The following is a 22,097-nucleotide window of genomic DNA, read 5'->3' on the forward strand; positions in this document are numbered from 1 at the left end:
AGAGTAAATAGAAATACTTTCATTTCAAACCAATGTTACTTTGAAGCAGGTGTGTAGCTTAACTCTTGGAACCATCTTGTGGAGCTATTGCCTCAAGTTGTTATAATATACTGTTTCTTCCTGCCCTATAGGCCCTGGATAAAACGTTTACCCCCCAGTCTAACACCCCACTGTAAAATACAAGAACTACTGAAGTATAGAGGTAATTATCTATAAAAGAAAGTCCTGTAATTACTTGGGTATGCCACTCTTAATACTTCTTTTACATATATTATGCTGCTACAAGCACTACTTCACCTATACTACTATAACAACTATGCCAGCCTCGAATAAAAGGTCAAAGGAATACTCATTTTAAGTATTTACATAACGTAAATAAATGCACCAATATTACTAATGCACATTCTTGCCTTGTTGGTCAGTTGCACACTTGCTTGCATAGAGATTGGCTTTCAAGTACCAGCTCATTTATATGTTTTTTATTCATTATTATGCACCACCAGAGGCACATGGTCCCTCTGTTTGAGAACCACTGTAGAATTATCCTTCCTCATGATTTTGATGTCCCATTGTTTGTGCTTCAAAGTACAAAAGATTTGCCAAATATGTTATAACTCATCAACTTGAAAAAGCAGAACAGTAATTAATAGCAGTAACACTGACTTCGCATAGACGATTTGGAGCAATATGCAATGTTCCAGACAGTGAGTGCAGGAGTAAGTCAGCCACAGCCCGCTGATATGGATGATTTAATTACTAACATCTCAAAGGGGCATGTGATGCGCTCTGTCAGCGGTGGGACGTCCGCGGTGGGAGGGGTTTCCCGGGGAGTGTCGCTTTTTGGCCAATGGAGACGCCTATGCAAAACGAATGGGCGGCGCGTCGCTGCTCACACTATCCGCGCTCTGTCCCAGCTGCAGCACGCTTTGTTCAAACTCTCAAGTCAGTCAGTCACACCGAAGACAAGCAGCTCTTCTATGTTCGACACGACTTTCTGGGATATCTGTAGTGACACAGTTTTAATGATCCATTGTTCGCAAAACGGCAGTGCGTGACGTTACTTTGGATGACATAAGTTGCCGCAAAGTCGCAGCTGAGCTCTGGAAGGTGGATTTTCCTAAATTTTTGGTCATTCTTTGGATTTGCAAACTATCAAGAGCCATGTACAGATAGACAACTGCGGTAACGTCGCTGGCAATCAGTGAACTGACATCTTATGATATCCTTTCACATTGTACGCACTATCTATGGAGAAGCACTCGCACAGCAGCTTCTGGAGTTACTTACTACAACAGCCACAGCAACGCTGCCTGTGTTGATCACCACTTCCCAAACCTGGACAGCGCAAGTGGACACACTTAACCTCATTTGAATGCCTATGCAAGGGGTTTGCTGGTTTCTGTGCTGCAGGCAGGGCTTCAGTTTGCTACGAAGGGAGTATGGGGAGAAAGAGGAGGAAGAATCGTTTGAGTTGCGCAATAAAGACGACTTGACTCCCAATGGACGGGTAAATACTCTCTCCACCTGCATCTTACAACAACTGCTGGTCATAGCTACTTGTAGTATGTTTGGAAGCCTATGCATTGCTCTGACAGACAGAACATATCCAAGACAAAGCATTACAACTTAGAATTATAACCCAGTGTACCAGTTGCATGTGTTCAGCAATGTCCAATCAGCATTTTGCATTCACCATTAGAGGCTGTGCTTCTCAAACTGTGTTGCAGGTACTACTTCTTGTGCTGCTACCCAGGCTTACCTACAACTATGTCTTGTGCCAACTTAGAACATATTGAGTTCTAGGGGAGTACCACTAGATCTAAACCCACCAGGTCAAAATTTTTGCTGAACTGAGTCTCAGTAAACCCTACCCAACAACCGAAAAGAGGACAAAGAAAGATCTAAATAAAATTCTCTCTACATTACAGTAGAACTGCGGAAGAGTTTGAGTAGCCTACCACGAGCTCGCCTACCTCAGTTTGAGAATCACTGGTACAGATCAAATTATAATTCTATTTTAGTCACTGATTTCTAGGATTTAGCTTTCAAACTTGCTGAGTTAGTCTTGGTTTAGCCTTAAGTTGGGACTCATTTAGGAGAGGTCTTGGCATTGGCTTGTCCTATTGTGTTTTACTTTACGTATTAACTGACCACAACGCAATTTTAGGATTATGATGAGATTTGTGACTGTGCTGTACATGCGCCTGCCAGTGCCAGCATACTGTACCTCTCCCACTGTATCTCCTCTCCAACATAACCCAGCCTCTTGTTGTACGTTACAGTTTGCATGCACTTATTGGCACGAGAAATGTTGAGCAATCCCCAACCGATTCTGATGCAAGCGGTAAACCCAATGAGCTGTGCTGGTCTTGTGTGTTTGGCCTTCGCTTTTGGCTCAATTGTAAATAAAGACTGTGGCCTTGTCTTCTCTGTGTAATGTTAGTCATCTGATCAGGCACAGAGAGTTCAGTATTATCCGCCCACTTGTGAGGGGGCTTTGTTGTGAGGGAGGCTCTTCTCTGTATGACCCAACAATACAGCGGGTCAATAAAATGTACACCAAACCTATCTATCTTCATCTTTTTAATAACTCTTCATCACGTAGCAACTTTTCTTAATATTAAAGTAGAGCATGGATGACATTTTCACTAAACCTTTAAGCCAGGTCTGTCAAATCCATTGCAATATTGCATCAGTATCAACATACAAGCAGGTGCCATATCATAGTCTTCTTGCTTCCCTTTTGGCTGTGCCTTCTGGGATTGTCACGTTAAATCGTCTGTCTCCTAGCAACCAGCAATGTGATTTGACATAGTTTATTTTAAACGAGATGCCCTTCCTAATACAACAGCTACGTTTATCCACACTTGGGTGTAACATGTTGTGCCATATCTGTAAAAATGCACCATAGATACAGAAGGCAAATCGTTTTTTATGTTAGTTTGATTTATAAACACACCCATGATTTCCCTTTTCCCATTTCCTTTTGGATGTTGCCCTCATTCCAATGTTTGTATCATCTCATGAATGTGAACATTTTCTTTAACCTCATACTCCATAATCAGCACAGGTTTTATAATTTCATATATAGCTCAGTTTAGCCTATGCTTTGCTCTAGCACTAACCGAAAACGGGTTGTTACATTGACCTATTGTGTGTTAGCAACCAACCAGTGCACTGACGGATTTGCATTCAGACTGATAAGCTTTACAGTTATTGCTCCAACAGTCTTCCAGCCACTTGATAACGCTAACATCTGCTGTCTAAGGGGCCTACAGTGAGTGAAATCATGGTTTGCTTGTACTGTTGGTCTCTACATTTTTTTTTTTTTTTTTTTTTTGGTTCTCCTCTCATAATATAGACCACCATCTGCCTGGTCATTCTTGATTATAGGAATGAACTGCCCACAATCAATACCGGATCGCACTTACAGGTCCCTGTGGAAATGGCTAAAGGGCCTTAAAAGCTACAGACAGAGAGATCACCGATGTGCCTGTGTCCCCGTGGGGGGTCGGTGTCATGACCGATGGTTGAGACAAAAGGCAGGAGACAATATTTGATACTTAACTAATATATGAATGGCTCGAGTGAAGTCTTGGGCTGTGTAGTGTTTAGATAAAATATGCAGTTATTATGCCAAGTATTTAATATATTTCGAGGCTATAATTGACTTTTTAGTTTGTTACTTGCTTGGTGGATTCATTTATGATTGGGTTGCAATACTAAAACAATATTTGTGTTCACTGGTGAAAAAAATACACTAGGAAGTAGCCAGCTAGCTACAGGAGTGGCTCACTGCACCATTCCTCCCTAAAGTTTGATGACGATTGGTGCTTCCTCAGTTGATTTTGCAGATGCCCATGCTGTTCCTCAGGCCCCAGTGAGATTTTTATTAGGCTAATTTTTTTATTAGGCTTATTCATACTCTTGAGCCGCCATGTTTGTTTTGTTACGGACTGAACTCCCAGATTATGTCTTTATGTAGAATTGGAAAAGCCTGCCCTGTTGTCTTGCTGACCAGGCTAAGATTTAACCAGGAATAAAAGTATTTCAGGAGTCCATACATCTCTTTGTGATATATTTCATCACAACACACTTTTAAGCCAATCCTTTTGAGGTCATTGTTTGGAAAATGATTTAAAAAAAAAAGCTTCTGTGATAGGAAAGAGCCGTATTATTACAATGCAGAAGGCAGAGGACCATGACACTAAATTCTAATCATTAACGTCAGGTTTTACAATGTTTTGTACAGCTTTTTTTTTGCATACAGCCAGTAACTTGCATGCTTCTGCGTCATACAGTGTTGGGTTTTGTTGCGCTTTTCAGTGTGCAAATCCTTACATTTTATTGTGCCTTATTGAACACAGGCCCTGCTTTATAAAGTCTCATAAATATTCATCGTGTCTCCTCACTTGAACCGCGTCGTAAAAGTATAAACATCCTATAAACGATCATTTTTATCAGATCAGATGTCTTCTAATGTGTTATGTGGTGTGCCTGATCTTTGCAACCTTGAATGACTCTGTTAGGTCAAGACAAATAATGCAGTAAAAAAAATATAGTGCTGCAAAAGTTGATGTTTTAGTCATTGTGCATTTTTTGTTTTGCCCAGTCAAGAACATGTACATGCATCGTGTGCTTTAATGATTTATACTTACATATATTAGCAAATGTGAAAATATATGAATTTACTTGAGCATTTAAACAGTAATACATACATTGTAACCTACACTATTGATTCAGTGCCTAACTGAACCCATCATCCATCAGTGCAGTTTGTTATCCTCCTATAGGTCCTGCCCACTAAATACACAGATCAGGCTGATCGTGTTTGGCAGTATGTGGTGTCAATAGTAGGGGGTTGGGATGTGCCACAATGATTTTCAAAGAAAACCCCTAAGGCCAAAATACTAGGGTTTACCCAAAGAGCTTCATTGACTTTGGTTCTGGACAGGCCACATTTCCAGACAGCAGTGAGACCTCCCTGGGTGTATATGTGTGCTCCTCTCTTGGGCTTTGAGAATGAAATAGTCCATTTAGCTGGAAGGCCAGTGTCCAGCCCCGGCCAAAAGATGACCACACGAACCCGCTCTTTAACTGTGGTTCTCAAACTGCGGGGTGCGTAATGCTGGTGGTACACAGGCGCTCCGTCGTTTCTGTAGCTGTTTAGCTTGATTTATTCATTTCTTGCATTTATTCCTGATCTACACCATGAAATTAGTTGTAACATATAGGCTAGATTTAGTTTTTGTCCTAGTCTGGAAGCTGCAGAATGTCTCACCAAGTTATTGCAATTTTAGGTGACGCAGTATCCGTGTCGCAAGAATGTATTGTAAAATCACTGAGGTCTTGTAGTATATGCTTTTAACACTATCTGATGGAGAAAACAGAAACAAAAAAACTCTTGATTCCTGTTTAAACTGAATGGTACTGTTTTTTGTTTTTTTTGGTTAAAAAAAAACTGATTTAGAATTATTTTTGTAAGTTTATCTTTGCTGTAATGTTATGGCTTTAACTTGGTTTAACCATATAGCTTGGTTTAGGTCTGGTTTGTGCTTACTTGAGTTTACTTTCTCTTCTCATTTAGTTTCTCAGATCTTCATAAATAAAGCACAAGACTGTCTACGTCTCTGTCTTGTTTTGAAATGTGAGTCTCAGACTCAAAGTGCCCAAAACTTCACCACAATCTTTTTTATTGTTTTCTAACATGATGACATGGTCTGCATCATCCAAAGCACCAAAGTCCTCAACAGAAACCTCTTCTGTTCTGCCAAAACTCTGGTTAGGACCATGACTCAGAGCGGACACTTGTGTAGCCCTGGCCCGTATAGTGCACAGGGACATGTCAAAAGTCCTTTTCCTTCAGATGTTTACAGTCCCCATTCAATGTAACTGCCTCCCAACAGCTGCCCAAACAGTCCAGTGAGCTGAATGCCTCCAGTGTGTGGGACAGCCAGGCACTCAGTTTAAAGACAGGACATCCGTCATCCTCCCTTATTGCCCCGTTTCCAGTGAGGTTTTATTCAAACTTTTATGTCATGCGAAATGCAGTCACAAACACAAAATAAATGACCTCTAACAAAACCAACTGAGAGTTCAAAGGACTAATTTAGTTTGTGTTCATGACAGGGAAAACTCGTGTGATCAAAACCCATCACCTTGTTGGTCATGTTCTGTAAGACCCAATGCTTCAACCATTCTTTTGACCGTGGGCTCAGGGAGTGGCGCTGATATTGGGAACCGGTCCCACCAACCACCTTCACTGCCCCGACTTGAGAGGTGCCACGGTCCATTGGTTTATATTTGGTTTCCGTTGCCTCTGCACCACCACCACCACCTCCCCAGCAGCAGCCGCACATCTGGTCCTCAGGCCAACGCTGGCTGAGCCTGAGCATTTCCTCCTGGTTACTCAGCCTCCCAGGGGAAGCCCAGGGAGAGGGGCAGACGCAGAGCCCGGAAGTCCATCCCGGCATCCACACATCACGGCATCTTTCCCTGTTCTCCCCCTCCTCCTCCGTCCGTGCTCGGATCCAGTTTTGGTGTGATTCATCCCGCGCCCGTCCAAAAGGCAGAGCGGTGGGTGCCAGGGCTCGCAGTCGCACGCGATCCTCGTTCCCCAACCCACAGCCTATTAACTCCTCTGGAAAATTCTTTGCTTGTATATTTGGAGGAGGATCATTGTAAAGAGCCTCAACTTCACCTTGTCCGTTAATTTATCGATCATCTGAGTAGTTTATTTAATTGGATTATAGCTTTTTTTCAGAGCCTGATTTGATTACTATTGATTTGCCCTTTTTTCGTTCTGGCCCTCTGATTTTTATCCTCTGGGGATGTGGGTTTTGGCCTAAATTTGTTCATGGATAACTTTGGGGAAAGTTACAGTGCAGTGCCATTCACTGGGCGACTGTCTGCTTTGATATTGACGGTGCTTCCCCGTAGTCAAGCATTAATCAGAGCCTTCAGATTGGTCTAGTTCTAGTTTGAAGCTAGTTTAGTCCAGACTTTGTACTGTTCGATCTTAGTGTAGACCTGGTTCATTGTTTCATTAAGTATAGCATCTTAACCTTGTAGTATTGGCCTGTTTAGACGTGTTTTAGTCTTAATTTGCCCGTTTTAGTCCTGGTTCATTCTGCTTTATTTCCATTTCCTGTGTTTAGTGTTGTTTTAGGTCAGACAAAACACCCCTATATACTTCTAAAAAGAAGCACGAAACACTAATATTTTCTGAGGCGGTACTGGGTGTGAAAAGTTTAAAATCACTGCACTAAACTTTTGCTTTCATTCTATTTCGGTGCCCTCCAGAAGAGAAGCACTTATTGCCGGGCGAGGGCTATACTTAGGCTAGTTTGCCTAGTAGTAAAGTGCGGTGTGTGAAGTGCAATGGGCCCATGCTCTGACCTGGATAGTGTTTCAGGTACCTTTCTGGGCTGGGGCCACCACAGTAGCTGGCTCAAGGCTGCGGCTTCTAGAGACAACATGTAGACACCCATTGCTGTCCCGGCTCACCAGGGAAGCGGCCTAAATTGCGCACAGGGCGAGCTCTCATGCCCACTGGGGTTTTCCAAGGTCACATCGGGAATCTACAGTCTTAATGCGCTGTGAAAAGAGTATCCTTTCATATTTGATGCTCATAGGAGGAGGCCTGGCAGCGCGTTTGATCCATAAAATTAGGGTTTATGTGCTGAAAAGATATCGGGTTATTTTTGGGTCAAGGACTTCACTGTGTGGCCAAAGTGAATAAAAGGGTTTAAGGGTGCACAAAAGAGGCCTCTGTTCCCCCCCCCCCACTTCTTGTATTAAATAACGCTGTTTTGGATGCTATATTTCACTCCACCAGGGCAACCCTTCAAGTTAAAGCCAAGCATTACAGAAACAGAGCTGCTATGCACTGACAGAGCGATTGCCAGGAACAGCCATGTGCAATTTAAGATGAACCGCTGAACGGTCACGCACACCTGGACTGCTTAGGCTTTAATCTTATTACCTGATGAGGGTTATCAATATGATCGCCTGTCTATTAATGGGGGTCTTAATGTGATCTCATGAAGAAATGCCTAATATGCAGAATATGTGATTGATATGTGTAAGATAATGTTGAAATTGTGGTAAAATGCTAAATTGCTATAAAGAAGAAGAAGAGGTCGATATGGGTTTTTCTAAGGCCGATGCCGATATTTGCCGATTTTTCCAAACGTGTGGACTATAACTTGGCCACTACAGCGGTGGCCGATTTTTATTTTATTTCTTTAAAGAAGAACTAAGCAACTTAATGGGATGATTGGGGGGTCTTTCATCTGCCCCTGGCGTCTCTGTCCAGAAAACTTCCCTTGCAACTTCCCTGCACCGGGTCGGAGGCGCAATACACACTAATAGAATCACGAAGAAGTCATTGTCATTGAGTTGTGCCACAATGTACATTATCCCTCTCTCACTTTGTCTTTTCCATCAGCGTAGTATTGACTCTCATGGACAATTAATGAGTACAAAAACACAACATGCTACGACACCTGCTATGGCGGTTATGGCCACTAGGGGCATGAGTTACTTACTTTTGCTTTAAGTGAGTCCATCATCATAGTTTCTGTCCCAGCTTTGATTAGTTGCCGTTAGCATTAACATACTGTTGCTAGCCGTAGTATTTTGTGCGGCGATATAAAATTCTGAAGAATACAATTGCCGAGGTTAAAACAACTCAGTGATTGAATTCTCCAGTGCTTCCAAATGAGACACAGCATGTCCATATTGACTGGGGTTTTGTTGGTCAAACTTGTGTTTAACAAACTTGTAGCTAACCAGTTTCTATCGCGATGTTTCTCCACTCCCCTGAAACTTAGGAAGTTGTGGAGGGACTCATTTTAAAGCCTTGACTTAACGGGAAGTCTCTATTGCTTTCGGTCCCGGAGATATTGACTTTTTTCTGCGCTATAGATGGGCTGATAGCCGATATTGTAAAATCCCAGAATATTGGCCCGATATACCTTTAATAAGAAAAACTGATTTTGTGTGTGAACGGATAAAGTGATGTTTCAACCGTCTCTTGTTTAATTTTGAGCCATGTGTTCGCCTTAACTAAGGTATTTTCTTGTACATATGCAGCACATTTCTGAAGGTTTGCAGTTATATAATATGGCTTAACTGAGACTTTAGCTTTTTGTCAGTATCGCCCACCCCTTTGCAGTCACCTTTCAATGCCTTATTCTCAATCGTCATCTAAATAGTCTGATGAATTCTTTCCCATGTGCATCAGCCATCATCACCTTACCCATGTTCCCTTCTTGGACCACTTTTGATATAGATACTTACTGACCAGTGCTGTTTAGGAACACGATTTGACCTTTCAAACCGATCAAATAGCGACATTTTTATTAGATTGTGATTAATTGTGCTAACTTATTGACTTAGCCTACTCGTTCAATTCAATTCAACTTTATTACGGACTCGAGGTTCAAAGAGACAGGGAGAGAATAACAATAGTAATACATGAAAAACAATTACAGCACTATTCTTTACACTAGCTTTTCCCATTATATACCATTAGGTCAAAATCTAAATATCTTACTATATTACGACACCAGTATGGTAACGGATAAAAAGTTTAGGTACTGGTATTGAATAAATGAAAGTTTTGAAAGTAGGTACCGGAAACAAATCTTTTAACTTTTATCTAAAATAGGGAAAAAATCCATTACACCATTTTTTTCCCCTTGTTTTGCCCATTTTTTTCTTGTTTTCCCAAATTTTTCTCCCCATTTTTCCCACATATTATTTCCTTAATTTTGGCACAATTACCCCCATTTTTCCCCAATTATTCCCAATTTTTCACACATTTGAGATGAACCCAATATGCAAATTTGCAGGTAATCCGCACACTAGTGTTCTGTTTTCTAGTTCTCGATGACAGATATTTTAGTATAGGTATTGTAAACCAAGTATTGTCTAAGTGCTTGAATTGGAAAACATTTGATAGTGCCCAGCCATTACTCAATCATGTACTCCACCTTTATGTTGTTGTAATAGTATAAAAGATAATATATTTTGACCATATTTTCTCCTTTTGTGTTTTTTTCCCATAGGGTCCAACAGAGGTGACTGTCTCTCAGCCCACTCGCACAGCCAACGGGACAAATGGGTAAGAAACGAGAAGCAGACAATGTCACAAAGGTTCATTTTGGGAAGTGCTAGTTCCCCCTTTCAGCTCATGTACTTCCTCCTAAGAGCTGATCGCTTTTATACTTATACCCCTGGCACGTACTTCTGTAAGGGGAGGCCAAGCACTTGATTTTTCACTTCCCCAGAAATGAGTGTGATCTAATGGCACTGTGATTATTTGCAGACTTCCCCTTGAACGCAGCCCATAGAAAACGCTTTGCTTATGATATATATTGTACGTAACAATTTTCCCACTTATAAAGAAGACAGGGAATTGCAAGATAGTTAGCCGTGTAGATTGATTTGTTTGGCTTCCGTGAATGCTTATAGGCTCCAATGAAGATATCTGGAATTTAGCTATAGGGATCAAACAGAGGCATAATAGTTGCTTGAAATGACCATAAGAAAGAACAGTCATAAGCAAAGAATGAGCCTTGTTATAAGTCCAGATTCATTCATTGGCCTGCCCTCCTGGGCTCCGCTCCACAACTAAAACACACTGTAAAAGTGGTCATAAAATTGCTGGCAATGAACAGAATCGACATAGTGAAGTGACCAGAGGCGGTGGAATAATTACATCTAGTCAATCTCAATTATCACATAGTGCTTTTTCAATCGAAAAGTCTTCATCCAATCCTGTGGCAGATATCCCGCGGCAGCTCGTTGTTTGGAGTTTGGACTTTTCAGAAATAAAGTGGAAGCTGTTTTGTGTTAAATGACGCTTAAGTGGAAAGCGTTCATCTGTTGTTTAAGCTGAGGTTTATTCTGAATCCTCTATCTCATGAAGCGCATTAGTAGAAGCCGATAATAGTTTTCAATGCCAGATAGAGAAAGGTAAGCTGAGAAAAACTACAAACCACCAAGTAATCCACTGAAAATGCAACTTGAGTGTGAGCCACCTTAGTTTACAGCCTCAGTGCAAGTTCATATGGTTGGCTTCATTGTTGGGCAGTCTACCCTTTTATCACGTTCATACACTAAACTGCTTGTGGGGCCTAAATGGATTGACTCCGTAATAAAACAGAAATGGCCCTGCTGCTGCTGCTGCTGATGATAAGTGCCATAGTGACAATGAAAAGGCTGGATTCAAAAAGGGCTTTATCCGTGCATTAGTGCTGGCCTGTGATCTCAGACAGTGATGCCGTCAGACTGTTACGCTCCATCACTGGCACCGTGCCCCGATCTCACCCCCTTCCTCTCTCTCTTTCTGTCTGTCCAATCCGGGCTGTATATCTGCCGACTCATCCACACATGTCACAGTTTGAAGGAATTCATAATGAAAGTATTACGAGTGGAAAAGGTCGACCGGTTTAAAGACGACTGGTGCAGAAAAGGACCTTGGGGAATATAGTACTGCAATTGTTTTATGTGATTCATGGCAAGTAGCCTACTGGTTATTTTCCAAGTATTTTATTCATTCATTAGGGTGGGACACCTGGGTTAGTTTAGACTCGATCTGATTGGTGAGCCAGTCGGTGGAATTTTACTTTTGTTTTAGCATTTGCATTTTTTTCCCACTGCTCATCCTTTTATGCGTGGGATGAAATGTGAACATGAAAACTACAATGACATTTTGATAGTTTAAACATATTTATATTTCTTGAATGTCTATTGTGATGTATTTACATCATAGGTTGTGGGGTTATCATCCTTTTTCTCTCAAGAAAAGATAAAGCTCTTTAGTTATGAAGATTAATTAAACTGCAATACAGATATTTTTTCATGATGGAAAAATCCCTCATAAATGTACAAACATGTGCCTTTGCCATGAGCGTCTCACCTCTCTTAAGACATGACTGTAACTTTAAATTGAGTGGGTACGTCTCCAGCTCGTTTCCATGGAGATGTCGACTAAGGTCAGCTGCATTTGAGATTCAAACAGGTTAGATCCTCATCCAAATACATTCTTTGATAACCCACTGCGGTAATAGCATTTTCTGTGTTGAGTTGGTCATTGGGAGCAGGTTTTGCACCGATGGAAACAGTATAGACCAAAAATGTTTTGTGATGTGTCTTTAAGTGATTCAAACAACCTGGTTTAGTACCTCTTTCTCTGTTCAGGAGCTTTTGGGACCCAAAGATAATCTTTTGGGGACCCTCATTTTGGGAATCACTGATTCACATCGCAGTGGAAACTTTTGTGGAAAACGTTTAGAGTTCAATCCTCTGTCTATTACCACATACTGAATTCACACTAATACACTGCTTGGCCAAAAAGAAAGTCACCACCTGGATCTGGTGTTCTGCAGTTGGTCAGGTCTAGATTCAGTAATATATGATAATTCCATCAATGGATCTTTTCTTTTTTCCTTCCTTGATGGCATGGGTGTATGTTAAGATGACGACATGGGGATACATCACATTACATAAGAGTGATTCAGACAGCATTAAGAGAAATCAGCAAATATGTGCCGCAACCAAAACTAAAGGTGGTCCAATGAAATATTAGTCATTTATTTTTTGACGGTGATTTATTTGGGCAGGCAGTGTATGTCTGTTTTCTGCAGTTGTTAAAGGGTGTGTGTTGTTGCTTGTGTTTCCATAGGCATAGAGCATAAAGCAATAGCGGAAATTGTCCAATTCCCCCCCCCTGTAGCGAGTGACTCAGTGGTACCTTGGAGCACGCCCTCAAAGGTGTGCCGGTGCGTGTCACTTCGCTTGTGCAGCCGTTTGTTGGAGGTGGCCTGAAGCGTACGGCGTAATTAGGCCTTTGAAGGGGGGGGGTGTGTGTGTGTTAAGAGCCGGGCCGTGATGGTGACAGAGAGCGCTGAGATTAGAGGGCGAACAGTGCGGTCAGTACCTGCTCATTGACTGGACACACCCACACGTTCAGCTGCGTGGAGGAAAGACTGAATTTGATAGGCCTTTGTATTTAAACTGTTAGTGAGTTAGGGTTGCTGATATAGTTAAAGGAAATTATAGGTTTCCATTTCTGTTGTTGGGGGTGTGTGAATAATGTTAGTCTAGTTTAGTTTGCAGTGAACATCTGCTAACTCTTAAATCTCACATGAGAAAAGGTATTACATCTGATTTAGCTAACGGCAATCACAGGTTTGATTCTTAAAGTCGTTCTCTGCTGACAGGAATAGGTCTTCTAAACAAGCCTGTATGTGTCACAATACCAACATGTCAGGCCCGATTTCAATACTAAAGAAAAATACTCGATGCTAGAGATGTACCGATCCAGCTTTTTTGATACAGATGCCGATACAGGGGTTTGAGTATCTGCCGATATCCAATATTTACCGCATTCTATGTCCGCAATGTCCTAATGTGTAGAATGAGCCCAGACCTGTTCACCACAACTGCCTCTAAAATCGGGCACTGTCACTCAAAAAGGTGTTAATTCGGGTCCGAAGTGCCATCATGCACGAGCTTAATATAGAAGGTGCAGTTACGCATATAGAGGTGGCAGTAGTGATTATAAAATGGCCAACTTGCATCCAGCCCCTTTAAGTTTAATACTGCATTGCAGGGAATTGCTTGCTTGTCTTCGCTCTCTTTGCCAAAGCCCTTTATTTTGTAGCATCTATAAATATGTCTGCTTACTTTGCAAACTATTTAAACTGTTTACAACCCAAACGACACACCGCTCTTGCCGCCGGGTGACCCACATCAGGTGGGTGAGTTTGAGTGACACCCCCCAGCATGTGGTAATTGCATGTCTGGGTGTCTGTGTGCCTGTCTGTCAACCACTGACCCATCAACAATGTCTGCGCCACCACCACATGCACAGAGCGTTTGCATAAATCTATGGCATTAGAAACATCGCGGTCCAAAAGCCACTTGACCTTTTATTGACCTGATTCTTTGTCCCGATCACGCTGTCGGTCAGTCACACGCAGTCACACTCGCGCTGCAAGACTTCCTGTCACACACCTGAGACGCACATGCCTCCCTCCACTTCTCCTTTTTAACAAAACATGGCCTTTGCTCACTCCTCTCTGTCTTTCCTCATTTAGTTTTCTACCCATCTGTCTATCCATCTACTGTATCTGCTCCCCCTTCTCCGTCTCCCCCAGTCCTCTTCTCTTTCCCTCTCTCCCTCCTCTACAGTCCAGCATTTCTTGGCAGTGTTCTTGAGTAAACAGAGTATTTTTAGCCGGGAGGTCAGATAGGCCCAGGTCTTAATCGCCACATCCCCATTTTCCCAGCAGCCCCAGCCAGAGAGCCCCGCTGCTGCGGTGGACTCGCTCACTGCGGGGAGATAGATTTCAGCCAAGACAAAAGCCAAGATTATTTGCGTCTCCTCCCTAATTCACTCCACTTTTTAATAAAGCTTGTTCCCTTTAGATTTATTTAGCTTTGGCCCAGAGGAAGAGGACAGGGGAGTGGAGTCATTTCAAGTACATGCATAATAGTAACTTGATATGGCAATTGTGTATATTGAATAAGCCATACAAGCCACAGTGACGCGATAACAATCATTCACAAATTGAGTGTGTGGGCTGTTCATTAATCAACGACATGCAAGTATTTCTATGTCCCTGCCTTGTAGAAAGAAACTCTGATGGAGTACTATTACTGTTTGTGCCTATGTATAAGCTTTTCTATTATACACCACATTTTCATTTGATTTGTATTTCCTAGCGATGGAAAAGTACACATTTTAGGTACTTTTACTTAAGTAGATTTTATGTTGAAGACTTCTACTTCACTTTAGAGCAGGTATCTGTACTTTCTTCTACTGCACTTCTTGACTTGACTACAGCTGCTGTAATGTAGTTCTGATCAGAAGCATCGCATAATAAAGGTTGAAAACCAGCGGCACATTTAGTCTCTTCTCTACAACAAGAGCACAGTTATTCTTAGAAGTAACGCACATTCAGCTCTTTTGAATAAGAATTCATTCTGTTTCAATTCTTTCTTTTAAATACATTGTTCACCATGCATTTCTCTTTTGATGGACAGAGATTGTGCCTTATTTTTCTGTCTTAAAGCAGTACTAAGTAAATCCTTTTCGGAGTCCCTCTGGGGGTAATATAAGTGTTGATGGGATGATCATCTCCCCCTGGTGGCTCTCTCCAGAAAACCACAATTGCAACTTTCCCTGCCTCCGGGTCGGAGCCACCAATACACACTAATGGAATCACGAGGAAGAAGCTAACAGGCTGACGGGTGAAGCTAACTGTGGGGTAGCGCCACTTTAACAGCACAGCCAAGTTTGAGTGAGAAAATGATCTCCATTGTGTAATTGGATGTACAATTGTCTCCCTTTGTCTTTTCTGTCAGCGTAGTATTTACTCTCACGGACAATTAATGAGTAAAAAACTGCAACATGCTACGACGCCTGCAGTGGCGCGTATGGCCTCTAGGGGCAAGAGTTACTTAGTACTGCTTTAATGCTCCTAGTCTTGTTTAAAATGTGCAGTCCTGAATCTTAAAATTCTAGAAAAGAAAAATCACAACTAGACATTTTCCCCAAATTGCTCAGGCCTAGTTACATGGTTAAAATAGTTGGTCATTAGCCCACAAATATAGAAATATGTAATGTGGTATACTGGGACATAACTTAAAACAAATATTATTAATAATGTACGTACGCAGTGAGTGTTGATGCTACGGTTATGCAACATTTGACTGAATGTCAACTACGTGATAACTTGGAATGAAGTTTTTGGGGTGGGGCAACATATTAATTGTTAAAATACCCAGAAAGCTTCAACTAACCTAGAGATGTCCTGACTTGTGTGATGTATAGAGTCTGCATTTCACTCACTGTGCAGCGTGCACGCAATGTTCTCCTTCCTCTGCAGAGGTGCATATAGAGTTTCATGCTGTAGCCTTTCCTTCCGCTCCTAAACAAAGTTACTCCTCTATGGGATTCTGTACTCTGCTGCTCAGTGATGTGGTGTTGAGTTGCAGACTGTACAACCCTTTGGTCTTATCATTGTAAGCTCTGTATGATGAAATGGTTACGGAGTCATAGGTGAGTAAGGCACAAAACTCGAAGTTTATGTTCATCAATATAGGACAGCACTCAAGCAATGATTTACTTTTTTAAGTGTAATTATTTTCACTCATTGCCTTTAAATCAGTGAATTACAAAGTTTTTTTCGCATTATGAAACACGCTTAAAGAGACTAGATGCAAGTTGGTCATTTTATGCTCACTACTGCCACCTCAGGTCTTAAACATAACTGCAGCTTCTATATAAAGTTTGTGCATGACGGCACTTCGGACCCGAAGTAACAGCTTTTTGATTGACAGTGCAGGATTTTAGAGGCAGTTGTGGGGAACAGTCCTGGGCTCATTCTACACATTAGGACATGGCTGAAACATGTAGGGGGATGTTTTAACATGTTTAAAGTCTGTATAGTCCCTTTAATTATCAATGAAGAAGAAGTATAATGAAGAAACAATTACAGTCAGCATAGTCCCATAATCTAATCCATTTTCCCCGTAGGCTTTTTTTGATCAAAGTTAATCAGCTATGTGGCAGTTTATTTTATTTTTTGGTAAAATACTTTATTAGTGTCATAGTGTCATTCTTTTAAACTCTTAACGCTGCACTTCCCATCTAGCTCTGACAAAACCTCCCACACCCCCGATAACTGTTCAGGTGAATTTATGCATGTTTTGGTTGCCTGTCAGATGTTTTGTCCGATAGTGGAGCGAAACCGAGAGGACTGCCTTAAAAATACAGTACTGTGTGCTGAATTAGACTTAAAAATAGATGCTAACAGTGCATGTTTTTTATTTTGTGAATTTCTTTGGGATTTAGCAGGCCTATGGTGGCATAAGGAATGTACAATAAATCGTTAACCCAGCTTTTAAGGTCAATGTTTTTCAAAAAGTCTTTGGGAAAATGATGGAAAATTTAGGGCTTTAAAGGTGGACAAGAGTTTTGAGCTCCATTATTGGTGAGAAGAAAATTGAGAAATATGTTAAATAAATCTTATTTCACAATAGTGGGATGTTGCATGAGGGAATAGCCAATCAAACTGGGTGATGTTTTAACAAGTTTCCAAAGCGTGTGACCGTGAATTCATAAAAGTGCCTCTGGTGTTTTTAATCAAACAGGCTTGTATAATTCTACATTATATATCCTAATGTGACCTTATCTGTATTCACATACTCGATGACTGACTGTGCCATGTGCGTCTCCCTGTTCACAGCAGTCGCCCGTGTCTGCTCTGTGGGGCGGGGGGTCACAGACAGAGGTGCAGTCTGGAGATGTGCTGGCTATTCTTTGTGCTGTCTAATCCCCGTGTCAAATTGTTTCCTGCGCTCCACAGGAAGTGCCCAGTGAAGGCCCCAACATCACAGTGTGCGCCGGGGGATTGTGGGAAAGCGGGGGCGGCCCATAAGGTGGCCAGGAGTCGGCAGTAGTTGAGAGGAAGGGGGTAGCGGGACAGCTGTGGAGACTCAAAGCAGTAGATCAGCCGTCTTCAAACAGTTGTTTCAAGCCGAGGGACACATAAACATGTTTTATTTCTGCTGAAAAGATCTGAACATGTTCAGTCTCCTACATAGAAAATGAAAGAAAATCATAACGTCCTTTTGGCTGACTACAGTTTTATGACACAGTGAAATATGTCAGAAGTCGATTCAAAAGAAGCACCAAACTAAAGCCAAATCAAGTGGCTCGTCTTTCGTTTCTTCAAAAAACATGGTTGCCTTAGATGTATCTAGATTTGTTTTATTATAGAAAAATATTCAGGTTAAAGGTCATGGGTCAACACAAATGACTACTTTTACAGTATACTGAAGAACAAAACATTTTATTCCACCACAAGAAACAAATGAAATGTAGGGCGTTTAAGATCCCTCTAAAAAACTAGTTTGTACAGTTCTTGTGGCAAAGCGCCAGCAATTCCTAGAAAATCAGACTCTTCCACATGAACTGTCACTCTAGAGACGACTTCTGACGCTGCTTCTTGACAGTTGACATTTAACATAAAATCTATTGAGGTAGTTATTGCTGTAGACAAGCCATACATCAAATACATTTCTATGAATGTATGTAACGTGCGGACTGCTGAGGTTTGTAAGGAAGGTTAGGCACATTATCAGTGCACTGGATAGATGTATCCATATGGTAAAAAAAAGTTAGTAATTTACTGAAGTCACCATTTGATTAAACATCCTTAAAGATGCATTATGCAATTTTTTATGTAAAAAAAATATGTCACGGTTATCTCCACAATGCTACAGGATCAATTGTTTTCTGGGTTTTCTGGTGAGAGGGTCCGTCCGTGGTGAAATCCTTCCAAACAATTGCTCCTGGAGCGTCAGAGAGACCACTGTGATGGAAAGTAAAGGCGCCATGCTGGCCACTCATACAGCCACTGGGTCACTACAAGGTCAAATACACACAAATATCAACTTTTTTTTTCACATCAAAAGTTGCACAATGCACCTTTAAGTTTCCAAACCCTTGTAGTATCCCAATGATCCTAGGCATGAATATAAACAACCTTACTTTGCATAGCAGGCTACATTCTCCTCTACAGGCTTTAATCCCTGCCCATTCTGTCACTATTTCAGCGAACATACACCGTCTACGTACTTGTCTGTGTTATGCGGTGGGCTTTTAAACAACGTCAAAAAAAGAGATATCGACGTATCAGTGTTTATTTTAGTGCTTTCGAGTGGTGTCTGGGATCGCAAAGTACTCACTGGCTCCGCTGATAGTTGGCGAGCAGGTTGGGTGAGGCAATCCCTATAGGTTTAAAAGACATGGGATCTGTTGTGAACAATGTAGGCTCTATTACAAGGTTGCTCTATTTGAATCACAGTCATCAGTGGCCATTTGTTTATGTATGTTTATTTCACAGATGTATCAAAACACCATAATACATTTCTCTTTTCCAACACACAAGCTTTCTTGATTCCCAAACACTTGACTTTATCCCTAATTAAAATGAATAAAGTCTGAAATTGCAGATGTCCCTGAATGCCACCTTAAGAAGCCCAAGTACCGGCTTGGGAAACACTGATGTATCTGATTTGGCTGAAGATAAGAAGAAAGCTGTGTTTCTAAACATAGCATGAAGCTTTTTATTGCCATTTCACAAATCAACTTACCTCCCGTTGTAATTACATTTACGAAGATGCTGAATGTATATACACTGCACTAGATTCAAAAATAGTACAGAGAAATGAGATTGGATCAGGGAAGTGCTCATGAAAAGCTATAGGAAATGGCCTCTCTGGTCTCGTAAGCTGAGCCCGAGCAGATAAAGCTATATTGGGACTCATTGATTAGCTCTGACCTCTTCCTCGAGGACCCATCTGGACTTATCTGATCAATACGGGCATAAATCACCCTGGTGGGTAACTAGATTTCGGGAGACCCCATGGAACAAAGCGAGGCTAGTCTTTTTTTGGAGAGGTGATTCCGGTCAACAGGAAGGAAGAACACGAAGATTCGTCACTTGAACTCTGTGTGCTCAGTTTATCAAGGAAATAGAAAATGAACTGATAATTAGATAAATAAACAATGCAAGATAAAGCCCTATCTCAAACGGGGGGGAAATGGACCTTGGCCTGAGATAACGGTTTGAGGAGGAGGGGGCAAAGACAACAGCCAAAATGTTAACTCAAAGTTAAAGGATGGACTTAGTTTTGAATAGTTAAGCAATAGAAGTACTTGGAGTTCCTGTTCCTGAATCAAGATTTACCACATAGGAAATGAGGAATAAATGAGAACTGTAGAAACACAGTGTGAGAAATGTGTAGGGAACAGCAAAATTCAGTACATCTGGAGCAATAAATATGTTCAACTATTTTATGGATAGGAAGATAGTTTGAGTTTGGTGGAAACGATGGCATGGGAAGTGAACGTGACACAAAAATCTGCTTATTTGTCGTTACCCCACAAGGATTTAGTGCCAAATGTTCAGCTGTCACTTGGTATCCCCCTCTAAACCAGAAGATACAGGTTGGCACATTTACACGCCTTTTATGAATTTTAAATATTTTATGCATTGGCCTCCTGACCCCATGTCCCGACTGGCGTGAGGGGTCTGGCCAGAAGACAGGCTGGAGTCGCCCTGCCACGTTTATTTTGAGTCTCCTGCCTCGAAGCCAAAGTGATAAAGAGACACGCTATATTCACATAGCCCGCTGCGTTAGTGCTTGTTGGGGTAGTGCGTATGCTGCTGCTATAGGAAAGAAGAATGCAAAAAAAAAGAAGAAGAGATGTCTGCTAAGTACAAGCTTTGAAAATCATCTCTGAAGGGGTGGCACAAGGAAGGATATTTTAATTTGAATGAGGCACTAAAACAAAAATGTAATATGGAACTAATAAACAAACAAACTAGAGGCTAGATAAGTGGTAACATTACCACATAAACTGTGGCTAAAACAGGATTTAAGTGGACCAAAACAAAACCAGTACTAAGACAAGGCTTTTTACCACATAAACTAGTCAACTGTGCGCAACAAACACTGACTTTCCTCTTAAACCAGTACAAAATCAGGACTGGACATGGTCTAAATTGGTACTCAACCGAGACTGACTTACCACAGGAACTGTTAAATTGTTGTGGTGTCCTTGGGCAAGATATATTATGAAACCGGCATTAAATCAGGACTTAAGCAGTGCTACAATGCGAAACTGTGAAATGTGAACTGTGGCTAACCAGGACTAAACCAGGACTAATGTAGGCGTAAACCAACCAGTGGGCTAAATGTCAAATTTACTCCAGTAACAATAAAGCATAGAATTAATTGAATTTGAACATCTTAAGACTCAAAAGGCGGCCACGTGCCTATAGGGGTGCAATGTACTGTTTGAAAACAGATCTCAGTCTCGAGTACAGATCTATTCACAACACCCCCCTGTGTTAGTGAGCCCCCATCCCGGAGCATTCGCATGGCTTGTAGTGATATCAGTGTCACATATGGGGGGGTGTCTATAGCCAAATGTAGGGCCCCGGGCCAAGGATCTATCCAATGGGAGTGAGCCGTCAGACCGGGAGCTGAGCCCGGAGGAAGGAGCAGTTATTTACATCCTGTTTCTGTTGCCCCTCACAGACACGCCATCTCAGAGGTGTCAGCGGAGATGAAGAACCTCATCATCGACAAGAGCAAGATGAGTCCGGAGGAAGACCCCGAACTGCTGGTTAAAGGTGAGCACTATCTATCTGTCAATAACTTTATAGATTGGGTTTGTGTAAGCTCTCAGTCATCCAGGAGTTTTCCATATTAGTAAAAAGACTTAATTTGATCGGCTTTAGTGCAATGTTTTTTTTAGATGATGATGGGGAGTATTGGGATGTATTCAATAATGTATTAAGAGGGAAAATTCTTGATTCTTCTATAGCACCTACCTCACACATCCACAGTTCAAAATACAAACCGAGAAAGCCATGTGTAGAAATAAATGTGTCGGCCGTGGTTCTTCGTGGTCAAGTCTGTATTTCAGAGATATAAGTATTATTTCATACAATGGAAATATGCCTCATGGAATACAATTATTACTATCGAGGGCATCTCTATTTATGTTGGAAGTGAGCTCATGGTCTTGTGCTTTATACTCGTTTGCAGCCGCATTCAAACTAAAATTAAAACAGTTGGTTATGTTACCTGTTTGGGATGGCGACAGATAATTTTGACTGCAGTTACTAAGCACATTTGGCTCACGCACCCATCCCATACTCTCCGCTCGACTCCCCGCTCTGCACCCCTCCTTCAAAACACAGGAGAACATCGGATACATAGGTCTCTAGGCTACTTTGTACACATAACCAGCCTTCAATAGTATGACCTTGGCACCTTAAATATACCATGACATGTCTGCCTATTCATTTCACAAGCATATGCTTTCAAAAGGACGTCTATTCAGGCAGGATATCCCAAAGCAACTAGGCGTAGATAGCCCTGTGTCTAAAATAGGCCAGTCCTATTGCTCAGAATGGCCTTGGGGAGAATGAACTGGAAAGAAAACGACGTGGCCATTGGTTTATTGACATTCTTTTGTTGATTTCAAGTTAAACAGA

General features: G+C 41.5%; 1 protein-coding gene across 1 annotated transcript in view; it reads left to right on the forward strand.

The window, feature by feature from the left end:
• Nucleotides 1–915: 915 nt before the first annotated feature.
• The window catches only part of plekhh3 (pleckstrin homology, MyTH4 and FERM domain containing H3), a 39,030-nt gene continuing 17,848 nt past the window's right edge, over nucleotides 916–22,097 (forward strand). Inside the window, exons 1-3 of the mRNA XM_079564409.1 lie at nucleotides 916–1,507; nucleotides 10,074–10,129; nucleotides 21,133–21,227. Coding sequence (XP_079420535.1) covers nucleotides 1,373–1,507; nucleotides 10,074–10,129; nucleotides 21,133–21,227 — 286 coding nt within the window. The 5' untranslated portion in view covers nucleotides 916–1,372. The remainder of the gene's footprint in view (nucleotides 1,508–10,073; nucleotides 10,130–21,132; nucleotides 21,228–22,097) is intronic.

The sequence above is a fragment of the Gobius niger genome, assembly GCF_951799975.1.
Source record: "Gobius niger genome assembly, chromosome: 10".
Lineage (NCBI taxonomy): Eukaryota > Metazoa > Chordata > Actinopteri > Gobiiformes > Gobiidae > Gobius > Gobius niger.